This window comes from Lycorma delicatula, chromosome 1 (genome assembly GCF_047948215.1).
Source record: "Lycorma delicatula isolate Av1 chromosome 1, ASM4794821v1, whole genome shotgun sequence".
NCBI lineage: Eukaryota > Metazoa > Arthropoda > Insecta > Hemiptera > Fulgoridae > Lycorma > Lycorma delicatula.
This window is the reverse complement of record NC_134455.1, coordinates 228,679,548-228,704,666: the sequence shown is the minus strand read 5'-3', so window position 1 is coordinate 228,704,666 and position 25,119 is coordinate 228,679,548. Positions and strand designations below refer to the sequence as shown.

General features: G+C 30.5%; 1 protein-coding gene across 2 annotated transcripts in view; it reads left to right on the top strand.

The window, feature by feature from the left end:
• The window catches only part of Vps13B (vacuolar protein sorting 13B), a 368,739-nt gene that overhangs the window by 290,840 nt on the left and 52,780 nt on the right, over nt 1-25,119 (top strand). For both annotated transcript variants that reach the window (XM_075373949.1, XM_075373942.1), the window contains exons 45-49: nt 2,154-2,373; nt 10,185-10,349; nt 12,185-12,337; nt 17,587-17,804; nt 19,907-20,229. In XM_075373949.1, coding sequence (XP_075230064.1) covers nt 2,154-2,373; nt 10,185-10,349; nt 12,185-12,337; nt 17,587-17,804; nt 19,907-20,229 — 1,079 coding nt within the window. The remainder of the gene's footprint in view (nt 1-2,153; nt 2,374-10,184; nt 10,350-12,184; nt 12,338-17,586; nt 17,805-19,906; nt 20,230-25,119) is intronic.

The following is a 25,119-nucleotide window of genomic DNA, read 5'->3' as shown; positions in this document are numbered from 1 at the left end:
CTACATAGTTGCCTTCAACTTCAACACATTTTTCATAGCGTCTCTCTAGGTTCTTCAATCCCTCCTCAGGAAATTTCATAGCCAGTGATTTAAGCCATGCAGTAATGCCATTTTTTAATTTGTCATCATATTTAAATATTTTCAGTAGCCTCACTGTCTGATTTGGTGTGTATGGCTGAAAATTGATTGTCTTGCAAAAACAAAATCCTGTGAGAGCATCCTACATATCAGCACTCATGATAGTTCTGTAATCACTTAAATTTGACAAGCATGACATCCTTTTTGTCCCAAAAAACTATAATCATAAGCTTCATTACCAAAATGTTCTTGTTTGAAATTCTTCAGTCTAGAAAATGAAGAATGCTGCCACTGCATTGACTGCTAATTTGTCTCGACATTTGATAAGAAATCCAGTTTCATCTCTGGTAATGTGGTACAATTCATCACTTTCATTTTCGTAATTCCGCAAAGTTCCATGCACTGCAATAAGACATTTAACTTGTGTGTGATGATTAATATTTTTGGCAACCATCTGACACACAATTTTTTATAGTCCAATTTTTCAGTCAAAACTTCATAAATCAAAGATTGTGTAATATCAGAAACAATTGTGACTTGGAAAGTGTCACAATTGTTTTGAAAAAAAAGTGTCAGAATTGTTTCAATTGTTACAAAAAAAAAACAACAATTGTTTTTCTCAAATTTTTTTGTCAACTTTTTCATTCAAATAATCTGTTATCACTGATGGCCAGGCGCTATATTCTTCATCATGAATGTTTGTTTGCCCTTCTCAAAATGTACAGCACCACTGTCTTAATTTAGCATCATTTATAATATTGTTTATGTATTATGAATGACTTTTTTCTTTACCAATTAAGAAATTAATATAGACAACGTAATAATTTTTTCAGTGTTAAAGAGAAAAATGTTGTTTTCATTAGGTATTTATGGTTTATAATGTAATTCTTACTGACTTAATATAAATGTCAATTTATTTTATTCTTTTGACATTTAATCTTCCTAAATAAACAAAGTTAAAAACAAATATTATATATTTTAAATTAAATTTTTAGTTTAATGACAATTTTGACAATTAATTTTGATGTGCTTGTGAATTAATCTTCTCTGAATAATTTAATTGTTCCTGATAAAAATATGAGATAAGTTTTGAAATGTTAAAAAGCAGGCTATCTATTGCAGAAAAGTTTATTTGCTAAAATAGTTGCTATTGCTGTCAAAAAGTAAATCATGAATGCATTACGAACCAGCATCTTGTTTAGTATTTATATTTTATGTTATGAAATTAGATGTTTAAAAAATGAACAATTTACTTGTGAAGACAAATGTTGTGAAGCCTGGGAGAAAGTTAAAATTTGTAATGACAATGCTTATTTTTTGTTCAGCAGATGATTTAACCTTTAAGATACTTTTCTTATCTTGCTTTTTAAGGTAATTTTCCTTATTTTGAATCCTATAATAATGTTACTTTAATCAATTAATTTAAGTATAAAGATGGAATTTGGATAAAAGTTTTTTTTTTAATTATTCAAATAGTAGTTTCTATTCTCTTCAAATGGAATGAGTGGAACTGTGCTCCTGAAAGAGGGTAAGCCTTTCTGAGGGTTAGTATGAGTGTGGTTTTTTAATTTGTTTTTTCTTGTTTGTTGTAGTTTTCAATTAACAGTTTCATTGTATTAGTTGTGAATTATTGCTTAAAGAATTTCTTTTTTTTTGGATAATGGACTGTATAAATAGTGATTATGAACACCAATTGTAAATACATAAGATTTGTATTTTAATCGCAATTTGAAGTTTAAAAGTATATAACACACAGTCTAATAAGTCTAATAAGGTTGATATACATTGAACGCCTATGAATATACTCTAAAAAAAAGCACATTTGAATATATGACACAGGAAGTACACCACACCAACGATGATTCTCCAAACACACACTGTCGAAGACCAGCAACAATCACTCCCACACGAAACTAATCCCCCCACCAAGCACGCACAGTGCACTCACATACATACACAAAACCCCTAACAGTATTTATATTTTATGTAATTTATTAAAGTACTTAAAATTGTTTAATTTTAAATTTAAGTATTTTTGCTTTTAGTAATAATTGTGTATGTACTATAATTTCTAGTGGTCGGCTACTCTCTTCAAGTCCTGAAATACCATTGTCATACTCAGTGTTTGAAGGACATAACCCTAATTCACGACCTTTGTCCTCAGTTGATATAAATGAACTTCTAGACAAATTACTAGACAAAAGCGAAGTTAATACATGGCTATCACCTTCTCCTGAATGGAACATGTGTGACTGGATTTCTGCTTCACAGCCTGATACAGTTGTTCATGTTAAGGTAAATTTAGTACTGTACTGATGCAATGGTACGTTAAATTTAGTACTGTACTGTCTTGTTGAAGGTTAAAACTCCAGGTTTAAAACAATCATGTTGTTAAGTTCTACTGTTTATCAGTGAATGTTTTTAGTTTGTATGCCTAGTATGAATGAAGTCTTCAACACCCTGCCAAAACTATCTTCTTGCAGTTCATGTCTACTTTAATACATGAACTATTTAATGTGTTTAAGAATTGTTTAATATTTTTGTTTACAATTTCAATTGCTATTTTTTTTTTTTTTTTTGCAATTACTTAATAAAGTAAAACATACAAAACTGATGAAAGACATAATATAATTGAACCAAAAAGATCAAATAAAAACAAAGCTTTTACTTTGGTGTTTAATATTTCCGCTTATCATTTCAGTAGAAAATTATTTTTTTATTTGTTTTTATGTTATATATTTTTTATAGTTCTCTGATCTTTGTATTAATGCATTATTGCATTCAAAAAGAATTTTTCATTATATTATATGTGGCATAGATATTTATGTGAAATATATATTGTGATACTCTTTCAAAAAGTTGTTACAAGATTTTAGAATAAAAAGATATCAATCATAATATAGCTTGGTTCCAGTAAATATGGATCATGTATATAAATGTTTAATTAATTACAAAGTAAATTTTCATGCCTGCATCATGTATGTAGGATTTATGCTATCTTTACATAAAAATCCTGTCAGTTAGTCATAAAAAAAAAAAAATAAATACCTGTTTCAATCAACAAAAAAAATAGAACATTTTCTTTTAAACAACAGTATAGTATGGTAAAAAAGCATTCCCTTTTTAAACATTTTTATGCTTACATTCGTATTTTTATTTATCTCAAAAAGATGTTTCTGCTTATTTATTATTATTATTTTTCAATTAAACAATAAAACTTCATTTTATTAAAAGTCATTGAGTTTATTATATACACGTCTTTTAGGAAAAAAAGTAATATTTTACTGATGTGTAGTGAATACCTATAATCATTAATATCATAAATCAGCATTTCTCAACCTGGGAGTCGCAGTGATATGAAAGGGGTGGTAGCAAAATTAGCCGACAACTTTACACATAAACAATAATGAAATCATTCTATGAGAAAAATGTTATTTATTATAAAAATTTTACTTAATTTGTAAATACACATGTAAAGAAAATAAATTAGTGACTTGGTTGCTTTTGTTTTTCTTTTGAAAATTTCTCCATTCATGGATCTATGTTAAAAACACATAAAAGCAAATTGTTTTCAAGTGATAAAAGAAAATTCCTAATTTAGTCTTTAGCATAACCATTGACAAAAAACCCTTTTCACAGAGGTAAGACGTGGCTAAAGAGATTAATATTTTCAATGCTTCTATGACTAAATTTCCATATTCACTTGGATGAGCAACCCAAAACATATCTAAATCTTCAGATGTGAATTGTAGTTGTAACAAACATTTTATCAGCAAAAATTTTGATGAGCTAGTTGCGAATCTCAACTGGTAACTTGGCAGCTACAACAATGTTTTCACTAAATAGACTCAGCACCCATCTCTTCAAGGAAACATTTTTACCTTACAGGAAATACAACTCCTACTGAATTTTTAGCTCACACAATGCATCTTCATTCTCTCCAAACTTTTGTGAATAATAGTCTCTTCTTCATCCAAGTTTTTCTCAATATAATGGAATATATATGGAAACATATATATTCATATAAATATATGGAAACATATAAAAAATGTTGCTTTGTAGGCAAATAACCCTGATATCAAGCTTCTTAATGAAAGCATGAACTTTGTCATTAATAAAATGTTTTTATCACATCAAGTTGTAAATTCACATTCAAATCGTTTGGAAAAATACATCAGCTAAAGCCAATAGCAACATCCACTCATTATTCTGTAAAAACCATAAGATTGGTGTTTGGATATCCTGGAAAAATATTATTAATTCATCTTGCAATTCCAATTACTGGGTTAATTTTTTCTCCTGTGAAAACTATCAGACTCCTACATGGGAAAGAAGAGATTTTTTCTTTTCAATCATTTCATCATATAGTTTAGCAAACAGCCTATTAACTTTTTGTTAAAAATGGATAGATTAAAAATAGAATGATTTTTTTAATTAAAAATGATCACTTTTAATAAAATTAACCATTTTTACAGCTTAAAGAATTTGTTTGAAATTTTTTGACATTTTTTTTTTTTTGGCAAGAGCATGTCTGTGAAGGAACCAGTACATCCACTCCGCCCTTGGTAGAAGACAATGTTTTAATTTTTCCAAAAAGCCACTGTTCTTTCCTGTTATATCGCCTTTGCACCATTACCACATATATTTACCAAATGGTTGAATGGCCCTACACAGTGAGTCTCTAACGATATCTTCTGGACACCAGGGCAAACCCAGCTGTATTTAGCTCCAGCTCTGTTACGTGTGCGCTCTGCTGGAGTGGTCTGTTATTTCGCTGCTACTCATGGGTCCAAAATTGCTAGCCTACCAGAAATCGCTATGATGGTTGGTGGTCCATCTGAAAAAACCAGCAAAACCATTCTTGTGAAAAGGCCTTGCTCAGCTTTGTTTGACGAGGATATTAGTAATGGAGAAAGTAATGCGGATTGTGAAACATTCCATTTACAAGCTAAAAACATTAGATTTGTTTTTATGCGGAATCTTCAGGAAGGTGGCTCCCTTTACAAGGTCTCCCCCTTTCTGATCAACAAGGTTATAATAGGATCATGTGGCTCACCAAAGAATATAGAAAAAATTAAGAGATGCATCGATATTAATTGAGACTCATATCAATGAACAAAGTAGATCTCTCTTACGTGTCACTAGTATGGGCGGTATAAAAGTGAGTACGATGTGTCACAAGACTTTAAATACCAGTCAAGGGGTAATTTTTTGCAGTGACTTTATGGAGCTGAGCGTAACGAATATAGTTGATGAACTTCAAATTCAAGAAGTTGTAGATGTGAAACGGCAAGGCAGAACAGAAGAACCAACACCTTCTCTCATACTAACATTTAATCTCCCAATACCACCAAAGAAAATTAAGGTGGGTTACTTGTCGGTTCGGGTGAGACCATTCATACCCAACCTGCATCAATGTTTCAAAAGTCAAGAATATGATCACACTACAACATTTTGCTGGAAAACTGAGATCTGTGTTCGATGTGTAGGAGAAAGCCACAATGACACTAACTGCAATGAAGATGAAAAATGTGTGAACTGTAGTGGTTCACATACAGCTCGCTCCCGAGATTGCCAGACTTTCAAGGAAGAGAAGGCAATTCTCAGAATTTCTACTGAACATAAGCTATCTTTCCCAGCTGCACGCAGAGAATACAGAAAAACAATTAACTCATGAAACCTGGTTAAACCAGATATATCTTTTGCCACCACTACATCGAAGCAAGCTCCCACAAATCTAGCACAGTGCAGATTCTGCAGTGAGCTAAAATAACTTGTTCAGATATTGTCTGATCAAGTCACTTCACTGACAGTCGCTATATCAGAGCTTAAGAAAATTAACAAAACATCACTAGTTGCAGTTAGTGAATCCAATTGTGGGATTCATCTGAAAGTCCCTTTCCCCAAAGTTTTGCCAGGTGGGCAGGAATGACCGCAGCTGGTGGTAAGCCATCTGTTAAGCCCCCCTGTTAAGGGAGCCACCACAACCAACCCATCTGGGATGTTATCCACGACTTCCCATTCTTCTAAATCTCCTTCCCCATCACCTCGTATACTGGACGATATGGTTGAGGAACCACCCGACCACAGGACGTCGAAGTTCCTTACCATCAGAACTACGAAAAAGAAAAACCGAATCTTGTACAACTAATTTTTTGTATATTTTCCTGAAATACTGCCTTTACCTATGAACATTATTCAGTGGAACGTTAGAGGTCTTCTGTCCGGCATTGAGGATATTAAGCTATTGGCACACGGGTATGAACCACTAATAATGCGCTTCCAAGAAACACACCTTCTATGACACGATGGAATAACACTCAGAGGCTATTTCTGTTAGAGATATAGACTGTATAATATATAGTAGAGAGAGTGGTGGAGTTGCAATTTTCATGTGGAATGAGGTGTCAGATACAAGGATACCACTCACTATCTTTATTTCTGCCATCACTGTTAAGGTCTATCCCCTTCAAATTGCATATTTGCAATTTGTATCTTGCTTCGAACTCTGAGTTTACTGCTCTAGAACTGTCAATCTCTTTATGCAAATCTCATCATTAATAATAGGTGATTTCAATGCTCACCATATTTCCTGGTGCTCAACTTTCTGCTCGTCTCAAGGAAATGTGGTAAACAGAGTGAGACGGGACTTGGACCTTTGTCTACTGAATGATAGGTTACACACATTCATGTCCTTATCATATGGTACATTGTCCAGCATCGACCTCTCTGTCTGCTTGCCGAGTTTACTCCCTCATCTTACTTGGTCAGTTTGTGATGAGTTTCATGGCAGTGATCACAGACCAATAGTTATTGCTTTTGGTGTTGCCTGCAAGGTGGTAAAAATGCCACGGAGATGGACTGTTGAAAAGACAGATTGAACAGAAAGCATTCCATAATAAAGCATTTCCTTCTCAGTATATCAGTGGCGCAGGTGTTCTTGATCTACATGATCTACTTTCCTCTTTTGCATCCATGATACTTAAGAATGCTAATAGTTATATCTCTTGAACATTGGGAAAATCTAGACGTCCTTCCGCTTCTTGGTGGAATGTTGATTGCCAAGACACTATTAGCAAATGTTGGCAGGAACTTTGTAAATTTAACCGCAGGCCAACAGTTAAACATCTAGACTTGTACCATAAGACTAGAGTGATGTTTTGTCGGGTATTTTTGGACACTAGGAGGAAGTCCTGGAGAAAGTATGTGGAAACCATCTCACACACTACTTCCATGTCTGCTGTGTGGAAAAAGATCCGTGCAATTGCTGATCACCAACACAATCTATTCTCAAGCTTATTCATGAGGGAGAACTCCTTTCATCATCTTCTATAGTGGCAAATATCTTAACAACTTCTTTCTGCTCGGTTTCTCTCACTTCATCCTATAGTAATGAATTTCAGAGGTACAAGGTACAGATGAAAGTATTATTGTTATACATCGGTGATTCAGTTGGTGAATTAAATGCTCCATTCACATTCAAGGAGTTATCACACGCACTTAAAAACTCACATGACATCTTCCCTGTAATTGACAATATTCGTCTGTATGCTGTCACGCCTTCCTCATTCAGTGTTGCAACATCTATTGAGCAATTATAATGATTTGTTCTTTGCACAAGTTTTTCCACCCAGCTGATCAGAAGCCATTGTCGGACCAGTACTTAAACCTTGTAAAGACAAAGCAAGCCCCTCAAGCTACCGCCCTATCTCCTTGACAAGCGTCTTAAGCAAAGTAATGGAGAGAATAGTGAACCACAGATTTATGTGGTACTTGGAGAGACATGGCCTTCTATCTCCAGAACAGTGTGGTTTCCAACAAGGACAATTTTCGATTGACCATTTAGTGTCATTGGAATCAGCTATCCAGAATGCTTTCCTACTACGACAGCGCCTCTTTGATATCAGTAAGGCTTCGACACAGCCCGGCAACGTGGTATTCTTAACACCCTCCAAAAATGGGGAGTCAAGGGGAATACGCTTGCTTTTATAAGGGGTTTCTTAAATGGCTGAACTTTCCGTGTTCATGTTGGAGATTCCCTCTCAGGTAGCGCCACCTTGGAGAATGGGGTACCTCAGGGAAGTGAGTTAAGTGCCACTTTATTTTCTGTAGCCATCAACGGTACTACTACATGTGTTCAGACACCTGTCTCATGTTCTTTATTTGTTGATGATTTTGCTATAAACATCGCATACCATAACACAGCCACAGCTGTGAGACTACTACAGAAGGCTATATCTCACCTTGAAGCTTGGTCCAAGGTGACCAGCTTCACATTTTCACCTGAGAAAAAATGTGTAGTCTTCAGAACCCCTTTATTCCGCAACTCTTTCTCAGTGAATAGCTAAATTGCTATCTCTCCTGATGTCAGATTTTTAGGATTATTTTTATATAATAGTTTTTATTATAATAGTTGGCTTACGTGGGTCAAGCACATCAAAGAATCAAAAACAAAATGTTTCAGACTTTTAGATATGCTGCGAGTCCTTAGCAATACAAGTTGGGGTGCTGATCGGTCATTTATGTTGTGTTTTTACTATTCCTTAGTTCGTTCTCGTTTAGATTATGGTTGTGTCGCCTACTCTTCGGCATGCAATACTGTGCTTAAAATGCTGGATTCTGTACATCATGCTTTATTTTGGCTTGCTGCAGGTGCTTTTAGATCAAGCCCTGTCGTTAGAGGTAGTTATCCAGACCAGAAGGTGATATTTTAAATTAATATGCATATTCTATGGTTACAGATTTGGATTCTGTGTTGGAAAATACATAAGTTTTGTTTATAACAATTTTTATCAGAATGTGATTTTTGACCTCTTATCACTTGTGAATTGGACCTAGTGCCAAGTCACTATGAAATTTATTTCAACTTTGAAAAACAAATTTTTAGGACAACAGAAATGATGTCTAACCTTTTTTCAAATAGCAATATTTTCAACTTTACCAGAAGTGGTTGTCTAGACCGGAAGTTGATTGTTTTATGGCTAACATACTTTTTTTGACTGTCGATTTGGATTCTGTGTTGAGATATACATAAATTTTATTTTGAAACATTTTTTTATTAAAATGCAATTTTTGACCTCTAAATAACCATTGAAGCTGACTTCGTGCCAAAAAATCAACTTCTGGTGACAGAATGCCTACAAAACTCACATCAACATGCCTACAGACTGCTAAATCTGTCCACTATCATTCATTGATCTACCAAAACGATTTTATGCACTTTTTCTATAATTTCTTTCATAATTGCTTCAGAAGGGTGTCTGTACATGTTTGTTTCACTTACTTAGTGCATGTTTGATCAATTTTAAATTCTGTGACCCAGCATTTAATTGTTCTATTTGATGGAGAAGTCTTTCAAATGTCGTATCAAGCTCATCTTTAATCTCCTTTGCACTTAAGCCTTTCAGAAGAAAGTATTTAATTATTGCACAAATTACCACATTTTTTTATTTTCCAAAAAATGCCCTAATTCAACACATTGACAGACTGTAAATATACTAAGTGATGCAGTGACTTGAAATTCTTATAGTAAACTAAAGAAGAATGGAATCATGTGATGCTGTCGAGAAATTAAGCATACTAATGCCATCTCTGTGCGAGGTATGAAACTTTTCACCCCACCCCTGTATACGTATGCCTTATATGTGTCATATCCCATGTACTCCCACCTCCATTCTCATTTCTTTTCATATATCAAGCCCAGTTTCACAAAGATGTATACTTTTTTTTTATTAAAGCTACCTTTCTGAAGTTGCTGTTTACATATCAAACCATTTGTCAGTAATCCCCTTATTTTTCCTCCAATATGCGTTTCATTATTTGGTTATTTGCAGTGCTCTTTCACTCCTCAGTTTGAGTCTTCCTCCTACAAAATAGTATTGTTGTGAATTGTTTTTGTTAAATAAATGTGGTTGGTGTGTGAATTGTGCAGTAAATAAGTTTTAATTGTTATTTATTGTATATCTGTACAAATGTAAATAAAAAAAAAAAAAAAAAAAAAAAAATTTTTTTTTTTTTTTTTTTTTTTTTTATTAATATATATTAATATAGGCAATCAGCGTGTGGCTGATTGATTAGCCATGTTGTTATTAATGTAAATTTTACAGGTTACTTACGGGCAGGAATGGATTGAACCTAATAGTTTACAAGTTGGACTGGAACCATGGGCTTTATTGCTGAATTCACTTGGATGTCAGATATCTTTACGAGTATCAGATAAGTTGATATGTTCTCTTCCACATCTATCTGTTGTTGCTCCACCACCACTTGAGGTATAGAAATAATATATTATTCATTTATTATAACTAATTTTTGTAACTGATTATTTGAAGACTCATTGTTAGATTCTCATCATTTACTTGTAAAAAATGACAATTGATAGTATTAATTGGCTGGAAAATAAGAATTTTTCTCAAACATTTTTTTAAATATTAGATAACGTGCATTTTAATGTTTAAGTAAGCTTTTTGTGTAGATAAAGAAAAATTGAAAGAGTATTGATTCAGTATTGCTTAATGTCAATTCTACACAGTAACACATGACTGTTATTTTGATTTGTTATGGATGCAAGATGAATATATTACATTTTTATTTTGTTAAAATTTTATAAATATAAGAAGTTCATAAATATCAAGTGATGGAAGTACATTATCATTTACATAAGCACTCATATCATGTCTGTCATTATCAGATGACATTTTCACTCATTTTTACCTCTTATTTCCCGTTTACCAAATGCAGAATTATAATATTCATTTAACTGTATTATAAAATCTATCAATAATATACTTTTCCTCACCCACCAAGTGAAACTATTGTGATCTTACTACGAAACAACTACAACTTTCTACTTGTCAAAAATAACTCGTATGATAATTTTTCTTATAAAACATCTTGTGCTAGCAAAAAAGAGTGCTTACCCTCAAAAAAATTGGCACAACTTTTTTGTCTTTCTTTAATCCTATTTTCTTCCTTAATGTTGTCTTTTTCAGTGTGGTGATGAATAATATTGAATTCTATAGAGGCATAAGGTATGGACAGTTGTTTGGTAAACTAAATTTTATCAAAAGATTCTTAAATAAACAAATTCTTAATCTTTGTATTTATACTACCATGATGTCTTAAATTTATAACATTTCTAATAGTTTACCAGAACACATGGTGTTGAGAGCAACATACTGTCTAGAAGCAGTATGTCTGTAACAATTTATAGCTGCTGGGCACTTCTACACACTAAAACATTCTGGAGATAGTTTTTAAAAAAAAAAAACCTGAAGTTATTCTCATTTGATTCTTTGATATTTGAAGAAATACCAATTTGAGAAGATTAATGCATAATTGCTGATCACAAATGTAATGTATCCTTCATGGTAAAGATACCTATATCTACAGAGGAATTACAGGTCAAAAGTGGCCTGTACTTCTTGAACAGGCCTTAGAAGTGCTCCGCGGTGTGGTTTTTGTCTCATTTTGTGGCCTCTTGTAATTATATCATTTTTTTTTTCATTCGCCACCTTTTTCCTTAACATTGATCTCTTCCACCATGGTGATCTCTGTATGTTTTAGCTGGACATCCATTGAATCCTGATAAAGACGTGAGAATTTTAGAGCTGTTGCATTCTTGATATATTTATTGTGATTTGTTAGGACTGGCTTTACCTACATGCTTATTCAGGTATTCGTGTTTCGTATTCAGTAACTGTAAATAAAAAAAGATAACATTAGACAAGATGTTCATTAAGTAAAGCTGGGCCAACCAAAAACTCCAGCAGCATGCATTATTGCATGCAGCCGTATTCTTAACATGGTAACTTGCAGGACTGAGTAGCTATATTGAAAGTGATTTTGATCTTTACCATTTTATCTTATTTCACATCTCTCAATTTCTATTATGCTGTTCCCTTAGATGTTGAGGTGTTGTAGAATGATTGCCTTCTAAAGGATGGAGCCTTACTCAGAATCTCACTTTTTACATTTATAAAGCCATTTATATTATATGGTAATTATTTTTGTACAAGATTGAGAGATTTATGTACAATTGGACTAAAATTTATTTGTATTTTTCTCCTAAATTTAAAATAATTTAAAACTGCTTTTTGTTTTGTAGAGTACTTTTCATTTGGGCCTTTATATTGGAACTTCAGTCTACCTTTCTACCTCCCTTCAACTGTCTCGTGATAAAGCATTCTACATGCCTCGTATTTCTGGTCTTATACCACTTAAAGGATATGTCAATACTACTGTGGATTGTGGTTCAGTGGTATGTATTTTTTTTACCAACTACATTTTTAATGTCAGTTTTTTATAATTTTAACAGTTATAAATGTTGATAAAATATATACTATCACCTGATAAAAGCCATTTTATAGTTTGTCCTACTATAATGATCTTATAAACTCCTTTATTAATTATATTTATTTGAATTAGTTCATTTATAACATCATAAGAGTTGTTCTAATATGTAAGATTAGCTGACAAAAAGATGTGTTACTTTGTATTTATAACATATTAGTAAATAAAATACAATTATCCATTATATTTACTCAGATAAAACAGAGATATTATATTTATCCTTATTAACACAATTAGTTTCGCAAAAATAATAATGTAAAAGAAAATATCTGCTCCACAAGGATTGGCACTTTTCACATATTTTATTTATTTATTTATTTAATTACCTGCTTACATAGTAACACAAGAGACATTGTGTCCAACAGTACTTTGCAGAGATGCCGGTGCATCTGTTCAGTCAGGTGTACAAATACAACAAATAATAAAACAAGAAATAAAAAATACAAAAACTTAAAACTAAAATTTAAAAAAAAATTTAATAAAATAATAATTAATGTAAAATAGCCTTAATTCAAGTTCATTCATCTTATAGACTTTTCCGATACTAAAAAAAAAAAAAATTCCTTGATACTAGACCAGTGGTGGCGAACCTATAATCCACAGGTCAGATACAAACCAAGGAATGCTTTTTAAATGACCCACATGTTGATTTTTACAAACCTATTTTTTATATCATAAAAGAGAGAACAGACAATCAAAAGTATTAAAAAATTGAAATATAAATATGTAATGTAGAATTTATAAAAAAAAATTCCGTGTTTATTGACTAACTGATTTTCTATATCACTGCACCTGTGTATGACTCATGGCAGTCAGTCATAAACATCGCGTGCATATTCATTGCATCACAGAATGAACCAGCTCGCAGCGTTGAACTAATTGGCAGCCTTGGCATGTGCATCTAGAAATTTTTAATAATTTAACGTTATTATTATTTTTTTATTATTAAATCTTCTCATCTACATAAAAAAATAAAAACAAATGATACAAGTTCCAGACCGTACCAAACAGAATGGTTTGATAAATATTATGGAGTGATTGAAAAGAATAAAACGACTGTGTGTGTAATTTATAACAAAAAATTCACTTCACTTACATACAATGTAAAAAGACATTTTGAAAAGTTCCATTCAAAGCTCGGCTTCTCAACGGATGAACAAAGGAGAGAATATTTTTTTACAAGAGAAAAAACAGAATCATTCACAAATCAGTGTTTTAAAAACATTTTTCATTCCAAAAATTAACATTACAGCTGCTAATTTTCAAGTAGCCCATTGCATTGCTTGCCATGGGAAACCTCTTTCAGAAGGAGAGTTTGTAAAACAAGCATTTTTAGAATGTAGTGCTATTTTGTTTGCAGTTTTTAAAGAAAAAACTTAATTATAAAGAGTATAAATGAATTACTAATAAGTCTGAATACAATTAAAGATAAAGTAATAGAATCAGAAAGAAATATTTCTTTGCCAATACATAATGAATTAAAATATGCAGAAATATATTCAATTGCTTTAGATGAGAGTAATGATGTAAATGGCTGTGCACAGTTATAGCAGGCGGCGGATATCTGTGCACATAGGCTGTTGGCTGGTAAGCCAGCTGACAGCCTATTAACTAAGTTGTAACAACTCTGACAATGTACTGCATACTAAGTAAGTATGTGGAGCTATACAAGATGTTTTCATAAATGATTGACTCTCTAACTGTTCCACCCATCCTATCAGCTTGTCTATCTTGCATGCAATGTGCACAGCTGTACCCTGCCTGCTGTACCAGTTTTTGCTCAATTTAAATCAGGTAGTGTAATGAAAGTAGGACTAATGAAACTAATAATGTTGTAAGTGAAGTGTACTAGTCTTGATTTTTTTGAAGAATTTGATGGTGCATTTAAAGAAATATATATTAATATACAGAATAATGTTTTTGTAACAACAGACAGTGCACCTAATATGGTGGGAAAAAACATTGGTTTTATTCAGCAGCTTAAGTAAAATTCTAAACTTTCTCTGATTGAATTTCTTTGTATAATATACCAGCAAGTTCTATGTGCAAAGCAAGGTTTAAAAACATTTTCCAATATAACGTCAGTTGTAATAAAAGTCATCTTATAAATGCAAAGAGTCTTAATAAATGAGAATTTGCACAATTATCAGAGGAAATTGAGTGCCAATATTTTGGGATTTTGATATACAACACCATTCGATGGCTCATTTGCAGTCAAATTCTTAATCAGTTTTTTAGAAGAAATAATGCTCTTTTTGAATGAAAAAGAAACAGCTATGACAAATTTTCTAATATAGATCGGTTAAATGATATAATGTTCTTACATGACATCACTCAGCATCTCAATGAACTGAATAAAAAACTTCAGGGAAATCAACAAATTGTATTAATGATGTTTGAAAATATTAAAATATTTATGACAAAACTTGACATCTTCACTAAAGATTTGACAATGAAAATCATAAAATATTTTTCTCAATTAAAATACATTTTCAAACCACAATAATTTTGAAAATAAGCTTATCATTTATGAAAATGCAATTAAAGAATATGTAATCATTTTACAGGTAATAAAACAAGCTTTTCAGGAGAGATTTAATCAGTTTAAAAGTTTGGAAAATACATTTCACTTTATTTTGTATCCATACAATATGGAATTTGAAACGATGGAGTTAACCAAATTTATGTGGTTAGGTATCCATGGTCTAGAAATGGAATTAGCTGAATTTCAATGCAGCATAGTGTGTTAGATTAAATTTGAAAACTTGATTTCTGAAGTAGAAGGAAAAATTTCTGAAAATAGTGCGGATAATAATGATTCCCACATTAAAATTTAAAAATATTATATTAAACATATGGAATTCTTTTCTGAACAATTTTATATTGATGAAGAGACTTGCTAATGCTCTTTTAACGATGTTTGGGTCTACATATTAATGTGAAAAATCATTTTCCACGATGAATTTTGTAAAATCTACTGACAAAAAATAAAAATGAAATGAAATGATTGTGAAATGTGTTAAATGAATACATAATATCAACGTAATATTAAGAAGCTATCTGAAAATAAACATCAACAGATTTCATATAAAATATACTTTTATCAACTTTATTACACATACACGTATCTGTAACTATGTTTATTAATAAAGAATATTTAATTATATATATATATGTGTGTGTTTCTTTATTCCTTGTTCATTCAAAAACTCAAGGCGCCACTAGGCATGGTGTCGTCACATGTTTCAGTAATTCATGGTATTACCCCATTGATATCAATTTTTTTGACATCGACCTTTATTTTTTCTCTTCACTTGCTAAAGTAGAAGTTTTAAATCAAAAAGAAAATGTGAACCATTTTAGAGGATTTTAAAAGTGAGAACCAAAAAAAGAGTCAACTGTCAAGTTTTTCTGTTAACAAATTTTTGGTGTTTCCAAATTATTGGTACCCTTTTTATCACACCCTTCTTCCCCTTAACAAGTGACGCCACTGACTTAGTGACCCACAACTATTATTAAAAAAAAAAATGAACAAAATTTGAGCTACTTCTCAAAAAGGTTTGCCCACTATCACGATACTAGACTTTTAATTTCAAGAGGCAGTTTATTAAAATAATCCAAAGCAGTATATTTATGATTCTTTCTACCAATTTCTTTAAATTGGTAATTTAAATTTATTATTTGTCAATAATAAAGTCAATAAAAAGAAAGTGAATGTAATTTGTTAGGCAGACACTGTGTCTTTATTACAGGTAGTGAAAATTATCTACAAACCCTAAATCGCTAATTCAACTTTGTATGCTAGTTTAATAATTTGATGACTTCACTCACCAAAAGTAGTGTTATAACTATTCCTAACAAACTAAGGCTTTGTAAAATACTAAAAGTTTGTGCAATTGATCAGGAAGTGCCGCCGTTATCTATTTGTGTTATTTAATCACAAGTTCTAAAAAGTAGAAAGAGAGGTATTAGAGCAAGTTATGAAATCTTACAGAAATGTTGGATTTATGAATGATGTGGTATGGACTAACAAACATTGTGTTAAAGAGATAAAAGAATATAAAATTATTGTGAGACTAGTATTGACTTAAGCATTCGAAAGACATTTAGCAGTTGCTAAACTTAAAAGGCAAATTTATCACTGAAATGAGAGTTTTAAAATTTGCAGCTGGGAAGAGAATGCAGAATGATAAAATAAGAAAATAAAATGGTGATTATGAAACAGAAAAAGAACAGTGTAACGTCCATGTTAACAGAATAGACGAGGTTAAAAGAATAGACTCATCAAGATAATTCAGGTTTTGGTAGCAGATGGAAAAAGAGTTATGGATCATCCAAAAAAGAGATAGGTAGTGAGTGCATGTTTAGTTATATTACAGTAAAAATTCCATTAAAACAAGACACTGCATAAATAACTGGCACTAAAAAATTCATGGACTCTACGCTACCTATCATTAATTTATGAAATTTACATATCAGCATTAATTGTGCAGTCTACACCTTTATGTTATTATAATGTTAATTTATGTTATAATTAAGATCTTACTAAATAACATTGAACTAGTACTATTTCATACTGCTAGCTGAAGCTTACTAAATAACATTGAACTAGCACTATTTCATACTGCTAGCTCAATCAGCTGGGTAGAAAGCTGTTCCCACAGAATTGTGCTATTTTAAATATCAATATAAAATCCTACATTTGGTGATTTTTATTTCTCAAACTAGATGTTCAGTCCCCTGAAAATTACTTATTTAAAACAGGAAATAAATCCATGCACATTTGCAGAATGAAGCAAACAAAAATAATGAGTTTCATTGGAAGTTTTTACATCACTTTTGAGCTATATTTTTAGCTATTGTAAAGCTCCATATCATTTCAAACATGTCAGGGTGGATGTGCAACAAAAACGAGTTAAATATTCACAGTTCGTTATAGTTGTACGATGTCCCTTCTAAAATTTAAGGAGATTTGCTATAAGTCCATAAGTATGCATATTATCCATGATTATGAATATTATATGCATGATTATCCATTTTATATTAAGCACAAAATTGTTATATTTAATAACGATATATACTAGTTATCACATATTTTTATGTTATACTCATTACATATTTTCTTTATAATCTATTTTTACTTTTACTCTATTACAGATCAGTTTCATTAATATACATTCTAGTGAAATGAATAATGTTCGTCTTATCCATGTTCGATCATCTTTTGTTATCACTAATTTTAGTTCAAAAGTTTTGAAAATAGCTGCTGTTGTTGTGGGTAGGAGATCCAACCAAATAAAAGAACATAGACTTCCACCTAATGTAGATTACCATACATTCACCCTCAAACCACAGAAACCAACTGGAGTAAGCAAGTAAGTGTACTAGCTGTATAATTTCAGTTGCTAGTTTAATATTGTCAGGAGTTTCGCCTTTTGAGAAAATAGTTTACCTGGAAGATTAGTAAAAATTTTCCTATGTCTGCCTTTTGGTTGAAAATAAATTTTAAGATTGATTCATTTGCTTATTAGAATGGAGTATCTTTCGTCTGAATTGTCAGAGTAGTATCTGATTATTATAGCATCATAAGTATTTCTGTGTTAAATAAAGGTTACAAGGTCTGAGAAATATATACATTAGTTTAGGTAATGTTATTTTTAGCTAATTAATTTTGATTCTTTATTGTAATGAATGTTACTCAGGCACAAAAAACTGTAAACAATCAAGATATGACTTGTTTTCATATTTTCAATTTGTTTTAAGTGAATTTTTGTTTTTTAAGAAAAAGTTCTTTATATGGGTATGTTTAATCAGGTTAGATGTCTCTGTGTAGGTATTTCATTTTTCTACTAAATATGTTATTCAAGTTAGGTAATGATCAGAATAAGTAGGAAGGTACCAGTCTACATAATAGTGGAACAGAAATTTTGAAAACAAATTATGAGTATAATGTACCCAGATATAGATGTGCAACATGATTATAATTTGTGATGAAATGCTGATGAATTTATGATGAAGTGACTGATTAAAGTTTCAGTTAGTAAATTAATATTAATATCAAAGACATAACATACAGGGAAAATTAAAAATAATGGTAGAAAGTAAAAGTTTGCACCCAACCTGGAAACAGGTTTTTTAATAATTTTTAAAGCAGGTATTGCAGATTGAATAAAGACCTTTAAAATGTGAAAAATAGAAATAAATTGAAAAAAAAAATTGTTATAGCCATCAGGAATGTTTTCTAGTTTAATGTTAAAACATAAAAATACTTTAAAAGAGATGATAGGTGATAACCTTGAATAAGTAATTTTTTTTTATATGAATGTAGACAATATTAAGATGTAATAGTGATAGTAAATTGATTTCTGTCTGTACATTGTATTAGAAGACTCTGAATGAATATCCATAAAAAATAAACTTGCATTGACAAAGCAAATTGCTTGTTCATTTACAGTAATGTAACAGGTACTTCTTGCACAAACTACAATTTGACAACTACACTCTTAACTAAATTTCTTTAACTAGTCCCACTACCTTGATATCAAGTTATTAAATAACTTAAATTATATTTAAAAAGTTGAACTCTACATCAGGGTTTTTTTTAAATTTCATGTTTAATTTCTAATTATTTGCAAATTTTCCAGAAATTTTATGAATTTAAAGTTTTACTGCAAACTTGAAATATGTTCCTTACTAGGTTTTAACCATTATAATCAACTATCCTGTTAGAGAATGCCATTTGACAAATGACATTGACATCTTTGACTCCAGATCACACATGTCTACTTTTGTCTAACCCTTTTGTCATTCCTCTCTAAAGATTTTACCAGGTCTCTTCTCTTTTTCAGATCAGTAATGCACATTCCACACTTTCCTTTGCTGACCTCTGGGTTTTCTTTTTATTTTACAAATTACAAGTAAATTTATTTTGATAAATTTTTGTTCTTTATTTGAAACATTTTTAATATGAAACCATTTCATTTATCCATCATAGATTTACACAACTATCATTCCAACTACTGGAAGATTTTCTACTTTATTTTGGCTATTGCCTTAGAGTTTAATGTAATGGTTTAATCTTACATTGTGGTGATTTAATTTTTACTCTGGGCTTTATGAATAAGTTTCAATAATTTTAATTAATGTATTTTTTCAATAAATAATAGACGTAAAAATTATCCATTAAAATTCTGAAATATTGGAACAAGAAACTACTAAGAGCTAATGCATCATTAATTTTTATGCATTTTTATACAGTAATAGATATTTTTTATTTGTTTTATTTATTACTAGTGTTTTCAGAAATAATTCTTTATTATTTTCATTCACTTATTTGTTATAAATTTTATTTTATTTATATTTAGTAATGTAAAAGCAAATTACTAGAATTTAAAAGTATATATTAACTTATTTGCTTTTAATATCAACTAATATCAATATAGAAACAATTTTTTTTTATTTTATGTTTTTGTTGTAGCAAGGCATTTCCTATTACTGAATGGTTAACTATTTCTAAAGATGAAGAATCAATGATACCTTACTTAGCTGTATCAGAAGGAGGCGATTACAGTTGTCCTGTACCTGTTCCACAGTCAACAGAACGTCAGAGTGAACCTGTTCTAGTTCCTTGTAATCGTGATTTATTGCACATTCAGCATGTAAATTCCATGTTGTTATTATGCTCTGAGCAAAGGGATGGACAAACGTTTCTTACTTTATGGGATCAACCATTTCCTCCTTATATAATTCATAATTTTACACGTTCTTCAATCATTTTTGCAAAGGCAGTCTCTGAGAAAGGTTAGTATTTTATTATTATTTTTCAGTGATGCTGCAAATTAATATATATATTGAATTCTTATATTATTAAATATATTTTATGTATTTCTTTACTTTTATTAATTTTTCTTCTTGTGTTAAGTAGATGGTTAAGTTAAAATGAGAGTATGGTTACAGTAAACTTATTTATTTGTTTGGTTTTATACTTCAAATTGATAATCATTTTAAATACATTGTTTAGTTTTCTTAGGAAGACCTGCACATGAGGTGGAGTTGCTGCAACTTCCAAGCATTGTTTGTCTTTAATCTCAAGCAACCATATGAATGCTTGAAGAGAATGCTGCGTAGTAAAGTAACAGTTGTGGCACTTAATAAGAATACCTTCCAATTAGTAGTAATCTAAAAAAGATAATTAAATGACTGAAATAATTAAAATAATAACTAAAATAATTAAATATAACATATTTAAAAATTAAATTACTTTATTAAATTAAAAATCCACAACTATACAAATACTGAAAAAGAAAATAAGAACTTTGAAAAAGTTATATATATAGGATTGTCTTCTGTTTTGAAATGAGCAGTTGTAATTCACGAACACAATAAACTTACAAATTTGTACAACATATGAACAACCCAGTATCAAGAAAACTTTATATGACAAGGTGTACCAGTTTAGGTTAGCAGGCACAGAGAACAAGAAATATAGCTTTTTGGTGCCATTAATTGTCTAAATTGTGGATATGTTCATGCTGCATTGAAGGTCAAATAAGAGTAACAGTTGTTTCTATTACTATATAACAGCTAATTCAGCAAAAAAAGAAACTGAATAAGTAGAACAATTTTACAACATGGTTTTGTACCATTTTTATTTTCATATTATGTTTGTAAAAATGTTAACTGAAATTTATTCATAGTCTATGAAATTTTTACCAAAGCTGCTGATTTTTATATAGAAGCAGTTTTACTTCCTTTTAAATTATAAATATAACGCAGCTTTTCCTTAGCAAAAACTTAAGCACATTGACCTTGTTACTATTGTCTTTAAACTATTTAGTTTGGTTCACTACATCTAAGATAGTACAGATAGTTTTACAGCATGAGATGAAATATTATACATAGTCATTGTTTTTCTTACAATTGTATGTAAGCAGTCTCCAAAAACTTCTTCGAATCTTATCCCTTGTACTCGATTTTGATTTGATCTTGATTTTTTTTAAGTTTTCCCTTAATATTTCTAATTTTTTTTTAGCTTCAGTAGCTTTAAAATTATTTTTTGACATTTCAAATGCCCTATCAAGTGTTAAAACTTTATCTTCTTGCGTAATCAACTAATCAGCATAATTTTGAGACGTCTTATATTCCAATTTTCTTAGATTTTTACTTAGTTTAGTTTAATTATTTTGAAATAAAAACCTTTAATTTTTTTGTGAAATAAATTGGTTTTAATTTTTGTTGAATTTTTTCCAAAATTATCACATTTGATTTATACTTTCTTATAATAAACAAGTTGTTACTAGTATTAAGTCAAATTGATTTATTAATTCGATGGTGTTGTATGAATATTTCCACTGGTTTGAAAAGAGTTATTTGTGGTTAGTCAGCTAAACCTCATTATTTTAAATAGAAGCAATAGTGCGTGAATATGACCAAATCATGATAGTCAGTTTTAAATATACTGCATTCCAGTTTCTGATGGAGTCCAACTTGACTTATTATTGTTTAAATTTTGAATTTTTTCCTAGTATGCCAGATCTTTTATTTAGTAAAGAAAGGTTTGTTGTGACACTGAAATATGTAGAAGAATAAATTTAAATATCCTTAAAAATTGTGAAAAGACCTAGTTATATAGAATTTCATTTATTACACTGCTGAAACCATTATGTTACACTTGGCACGTTTGCCTATTGAAATTCAATTTAATTATCTGTGATCATCTGCACTGTGACAGGTAAGCGTAGTAAGAGTTATTTTTATTGCTTGTCATAGATTTCAAGCCCAATAATCAAGATGAAATACCAGTTGTTGGGTAAAGTTAACAAAATAAAATGACACACAGCTCGTATTTGCCAAAAGAAATTGGACTTTAATTAGAGAAAAAACAACTTAACCTTATTTTTAAAATCATAACCTTAAAAAATTAAGTGAAATTATGAAATAAACATAACTTAATTCTATACAGAAATTATACAAGAAATATCAGTTGAAATCAACATATCAATTATAATAATAAGTGACAAATACATAAATATACATATTTCAAATAAATATTTTGAAAATCTTTTGTATTGAATAAGAATCTAAAAAACAGTTTAAAGAACTAAATACATTGTTATTCAAACTACAGGATGGAATACAAAAACAATAAATATTATTAGAACAAATTACAATATTAATTACAGAGAAGTCCACAATTACGACTTTACTTCAGGCGTTATAATTTTTAGATTAATATAAGAAGAGTAATGAGAATTCAGTTCATAAATAGATAAGAGTTAATCTCTGCGATTAACAAATTACATTAGATTAAATGATAGAGGTAATTACAATAAACATTTCAAGTAAAGGTAATTTATCGTCAGTAACTGACTTTTGAACATAGACATTTGATGAACAACCAGAATATTATTAATAATAGTTATCAATAATAATATATGAAATATATCACACATATGTTTTATAATTCTGAAGTAGTGTTTAATTACAAGTAGATTTGATAATAACGATAGTTGGCATTAATAACATATAAAATGTGCTACACATGAAAAATGATAGCATAACCTTTAACTGAGCCACCTTGCGTGACTATACTTGAATGAAGAAATGGTTGTATAAGACAATCTTGAATCTCAAATTCATAATGTAAAATAAATTGAGTATTTCACTGATTTTACTAATAACATAACTGTTTAATATAATAAATAATGAATAATTTGAACTTGCCTTAATCACACATAAATATTTGTAAAAAATGATCTCGTGAAATTGAAGTACACATAAATACGTACAGTTTATCCTTGGCGTAGTCTACAATGGCGTATCTAGAAAAACAAAAGTAAAACGTTGTTTAGAAGTTGAACAAGACGTGGCGTCTCAGATTTGTAGTAATGAGTTTGTGGGGAATACAGCATCGATAAACTTGGTTGGTTTGTAGTAACAGAACCACTTTCAACAGAGTACAAGACGATATGGAGACGGAGTATTGCCACAGTTAAGAGTGCACGAAGGCGACAAGAATAGCCAAGCTATACGAGAGAGAGAGAGACGTGACCGAGTCACAGGTTCAAACACCATGAGAGTCTTTCCTGGACTGAAGAAATAGTGGCGTGATGTGAAGAGGGGGAAACAAATTAAGGCAATAGACCTAAGAGAGTGTGTGTTGGCAACAAGAGGTAGTGTTTAAGTGTTAGTATGAGAACGACTAGAGAAAACGTGTGGAATTCGGGGACTAAGACAAAACAAAAATAATCTACAAGCAAGCAGACCATTAAAGAATTACGTAAGACTGATAAAATAAATTCTGAATACGCACAAGTTGAAGAGATGACATCAGGGCAGACAAAGAGAAATAGACTTCTAGGAACTATGACAATATTGAAATTAGTGAGAATAAAAAAACTTAACACAAATATATATATTAAGACTAAACAGCAATAAATAATGTGAGATATGAAATACGTTGACACCAATATGATGATGCAACAATAAATCAAACTGGAGCCTGAGAGAAATTGATAACGAAAACAGACCAAACCAACCTATATTAAAGTACACATAAGTTAAGCCTTACAAAAATGCAAAATAAATTTACCAAGCCTGTAAACTACAAGACTCAACCATAACCTTGAATTTATTGGAATAAAACTACTTTACGCAATGGCGTAAACACTAGTTGTATCATGTAGGAGCAACAATAACAATGATTTAGAAACATTACATCAAGGTTTATTGTTATCTGATATAATAGTAGTGATCTATACAAACTTTCTGACTGAATCATTGTCTTCTGAAGATGAACAACTAAAAGGAAAAAAGAGGAAATTAACATGTAACTACTGTGGTGGGGGAAATTGTGACCCCAACCAGAAAACTTTTATTGATTTCCAATAGAAAGGAGCATGTTAGCTAGCTGTTCAATTTGTTTTTTATTCTTCTATGATGAAATGCTGTTCAGTAAGCATTTTTTTTGCTTGTTTTCTTTTTTTTATAATGTTGAACAGTGGTTTTACCATAGACAGTCATTTTTATAAAATGTTTAATGAGTATTTAGAGCAAACCCCAGATCTAAGTGACATTGAATCAGAAAGAAAAATTGATGCAAACAGTGAATTTAGTAATAATGAGAAATAAGTGAACATTTTACTGAGTCAGAAGTGAAAATTGATACAGATGATGACATTCCAGTTTAAATTCAGCACAGGTAAGAAAAAAAAATATTACTATGGACGCAATAGGTTTAAATGAGCATAAGAACCACCAGTAACCTTATTAAATGCTGCCCTGGTCTTACGGATGCAACAGCTAATAACAAGCCTACAACTCCTATAGATGCTTACTCTCTAATGATTTACTAACAAAATTTTACAAATTATTCTGAATTATACTAATAAAAAAATTGATGAAGTGACAAAAAATTCCCTCTCCTCTACATTTACTAATTCTCTTGCTATTGTAGGGTTAAAAGCTTTGATAGGTTTATAATGCCTTACAGGTATTTTTAAATCTAATCTTGAAGATATAGATGAGATGTTTGCGACCGATAAAACTGAATGACTTGTATTAAGGACAACAATGAGTAAAAAAATGGTTTCTATTTCTCCTTCATGTATTCAGATTTGATAACTACAAGAAATGCTAGAAAATCTGCAGGAGACAAATTAGCAGCAATTTTTAATATGTTTATGCAAAATT